Source organism: Pelmatolapia mariae, linkage group LG1 (genome assembly GCF_036321145.2).
Source record: "Pelmatolapia mariae isolate MD_Pm_ZW linkage group LG1, Pm_UMD_F_2, whole genome shotgun sequence".
Classification (NCBI taxonomy): domain Eukaryota; kingdom Metazoa; phylum Chordata; class Actinopteri; order Cichliformes; family Cichlidae; genus Pelmatolapia; species Pelmatolapia mariae.
In genome coordinates, this window is record NC_086227.1 from 33,032,502 (window position 1) to 33,035,693 (window position 3,192).

At 36.7% G+C, this 3,192-nt stretch overlaps 1 protein-coding gene across 3 annotated transcripts in view; it reads left to right on the forward strand.

Moving 5' to 3' along the window:
• LOC134631189 (transcription initiation factor TFIID subunit 4-like) overlaps nt 1-2,489 on the forward strand; it is a 93,436-nt gene extending 90,947 nt beyond the window's left edge. For all 3 annotated transcript variants that reach the window (XM_063479263.1, XM_063479281.1, XM_063479290.1), the window contains one exon: nt 267-2,489. In XM_063479263.1, coding sequence (XP_063335333.1) covers nt 267-440 — 174 coding nt within the window. In that variant the 3' untranslated portion in view covers nt 441-2,489. The remainder of the gene's footprint in view (nt 1-266) is intronic.
• Nucleotides 2,490-3,192: the final 703 nt, after the last annotated feature.

The following is a 3,192-nucleotide window of genomic DNA, read 5'->3' on the forward strand; positions in this document are numbered from 1 at the left end:
AAGTTTGAAATGCGAAAATAAAAGGGTTCAAAATGGCAGCAATCCAAATGTAGCAGGAGTGCTGGGAACAGTGTATGGCTGCACAAGGAGATGACCTTGAAGTGTTTAGCAGCTTTTATTTAAATTGGATGAGGGTTTTACTGTTTTATTACTGCAGAACTACAGAACCTGGCTTTTACATGGATAATATAGCACTTGATGAAAAGCATCGACAAATCCTGTATGAGTTATTTCATTTCACCTTTCGACCTCTGCATTGTCTCCAGGTTTCCGGCAGTACGGCAGGCTCCCCAGCCAGCTCATCCGCCCCATCCACCTCATCACGCCAGTATACACGGCAGCGCATCACTCGTGTCAACCTCAGGGACTTAATTTTCTACATGGAGCAGGAGAGAGAGACCGCCCACTCGCTCCTCCTTTACCGTGCCCTGCTCAAGTAGCCTCTGCTCCGCTCAGCGCCCACCTCAACCACCTCCTCCTCCTTCCCAGCCACGTGCCTTCAGATCAGGTCTAATGTTTCAGCTCTGTGTCTCCATATGTATTGTAGTGTGATGTTTGATGTAGCTTTTAATAACAAGAAAGAAAGTGAGAGAGATATAGACAGAAAAAAAATAAAAATAAAACTGGTGTTCCGTGTCTTCTCCTTTAGCTTCACAGTGTGTAGTTAGATCGTTCAGTTTAAGGGCCCCATCATTTCCTATTGCTGAAGTTGGATTTGCCAGAGGAACGATGTGTTTACGTCATAGGACTTGACCAAGACCTTCTTCCATGTTTGTTTGACATTCTTGGCAGAAGCTTCAGTGAACCACCTTAAAGTAGAAATTTCCTTGGCTAAGAGAATATAATAGCACATTGATACAGCCTACAATATTATCCATGAGTTATTTGTTGAACACAGTTCAATGAATGTAGTCTAGCTGAACCTAATAAGTGGGACTTTACAGATTTCTAGACCAACTCATAATTCTGAAACATCCAGATTCCAAATAACAGCAGTAAATTCAATTTCCTTACTATATGTGTAAATAGTTCTTTTTGAATTATTTTACAGCATGTATATTTTTATCACATGTAAGCTTTGTAAGAAAAGGAATAATCCATGTGTCAATATTATGAAACCTGATGTTTTGTACAACCACGTGCTTTGAAAGAGTCAAATTTAGATGGTTTATTCTGTAGAGTGTTGTTACAAAGGAGACTCCTCTTGAGCCTTCTTGAAAGGTCATTTAACAAAAAACACATACCGCACTATGTGACACCAGTTTCAGACTGGTTTCCCTTGTTGAGTGAGTCAGTATTTTTTTAAACACATAATGTGAACATTGTTTTATGACTAGCTGTTTGTAATTTGTGTCTTATGGTATCATGCCCACAGTAATGGTTTATGAAGGTCAATTTTGCTGTTATTCTAGGTGCATCAGTGGCATGGAAGAATGAAAACAGACATTCCTCTATCTTCCACGTTCATAGTTCTTTCTGCACATTACTGATGTTTGGCAAAAACACTTTTTAACTATTTCAAAGCAACCCACACCCTCACTTTGATATTAATTGAATGGCCAAATTAATCCATGAGATGTTTTAGTGCACAACATTTATATTTGTGTGAAATTTGATCCAAAATATAATGTCACAGCAAAAAAAAAAAAAAGGTAAACTGAAGCAAGCGGCTCTGATTTGTTTCTGTTGTTGTCTTTTCTGCAATATCACTGACTGAAGAACACTATTTGACCAGAAAGTCCTTTTTACATGTCTTGCATTTTTGTCATATTACTTTCATCCCTCCCATTCCTTAATCTGTTATGTAATGGCATTCATTATGTTTTTTTTGTTGTTTGTTTTCTCTATTTAACTAAACATCTTGGCCTCTATGCAGCTTTTCTTGTCATATTGAAATTTATTTAAATATGGATGACATTTGCAAAAGTCGTGCATTGTAAATTTTGACGGCACTTTTTTGATATCTATTTTACCTGACAACTGAAAGCTGTCATTGTATTATAGCAAAGAAACAGTATTTGCCACTTTCTGTCAAAAGACACTTATTTTTTAACAATTAATATATTTGTTCTGTTCTGCTTTTTTTTTAGATTGGCTTTTATGCTCAACACATTTTCATAAACTTTATCTCTAAAATGCCATGTTTTAAAAACAAGCACAACAGTACTTATTGTAGTGATTTCAGATGATTTTATGAATTATTTCTATGGTTTCCGGTCGTTTCACAGGAGGGCATTTCTACTGCTACTGCTACTACTACTCCTAGAACAACAACTACTACTACAGCTTTTTAGCCAAAATATTAGGACAATATTCCTGTGTAAACAGATGGAGGAAATACATTTCAGTGTAAGGATGATTTGTAAATATTGTTTACAAAACTATGTGTTTATTAGAACCACGTTATTTTTGGTAAACTCTTGTATATATCTTGAAAATTTCCTGTTTGTGTGAAAAACAATACTTATGTATTTGTACCTATTTTGTAAAGGAATAAATAAGCTGTTTACTAAACTGAAAAGACGACTTTTTCCAGTTTCTTCTTTGTATCATTCTAGCAGCGTATGCATAAACATATTTTGTAGGTAGGGGTTTTTTACTCTAAAATGTCTCTAAATGCAAATAATAAAACAACTAAGCAATGTGTTCACCTCTTAGATTTTCAAGGGAGAATGAGCTATGCTATGTTTTTTTGTTTTTTTTTACCAAAGTCAACTACTAATTCAGCCTGCTTCATTTCCATTTCTAACATTGCACATGCTAAGTACAAAATGAGTCAAGCGCTGCTGCTCAACTATGAAAAGTCCCTCTAGGTTTCTGCTGCTAATTAAGCAGAAGCATTTTCGAAAAGACCAAACCGTTTAACTCAGTGCAAAATATTGGGGTTTAGGAGCATATTGGTTTTTTTCAACATCTCGGCCCATTCCTTGGTCCCTCTGGAGCTTTAGAGTGCTGATCTGGATTCAGCCCTGAAGACGACCTTCCCCCTTTGCAAAAATGATGAACGGGGAGCACACACATGCTTGGGTAGAGAAAGGCTGGTGAGATTGCATCAGTTCAGTGAGAGAGGACACACAGTTGAAATTTCTCATCCTATGGGGGTTGTTCAAAAACATGAGAGCAATGCGACACATGTCAGATATACAGTACATCCTTTTATTATCGCAAATATGCAAGAAAAGTCAAATGGAG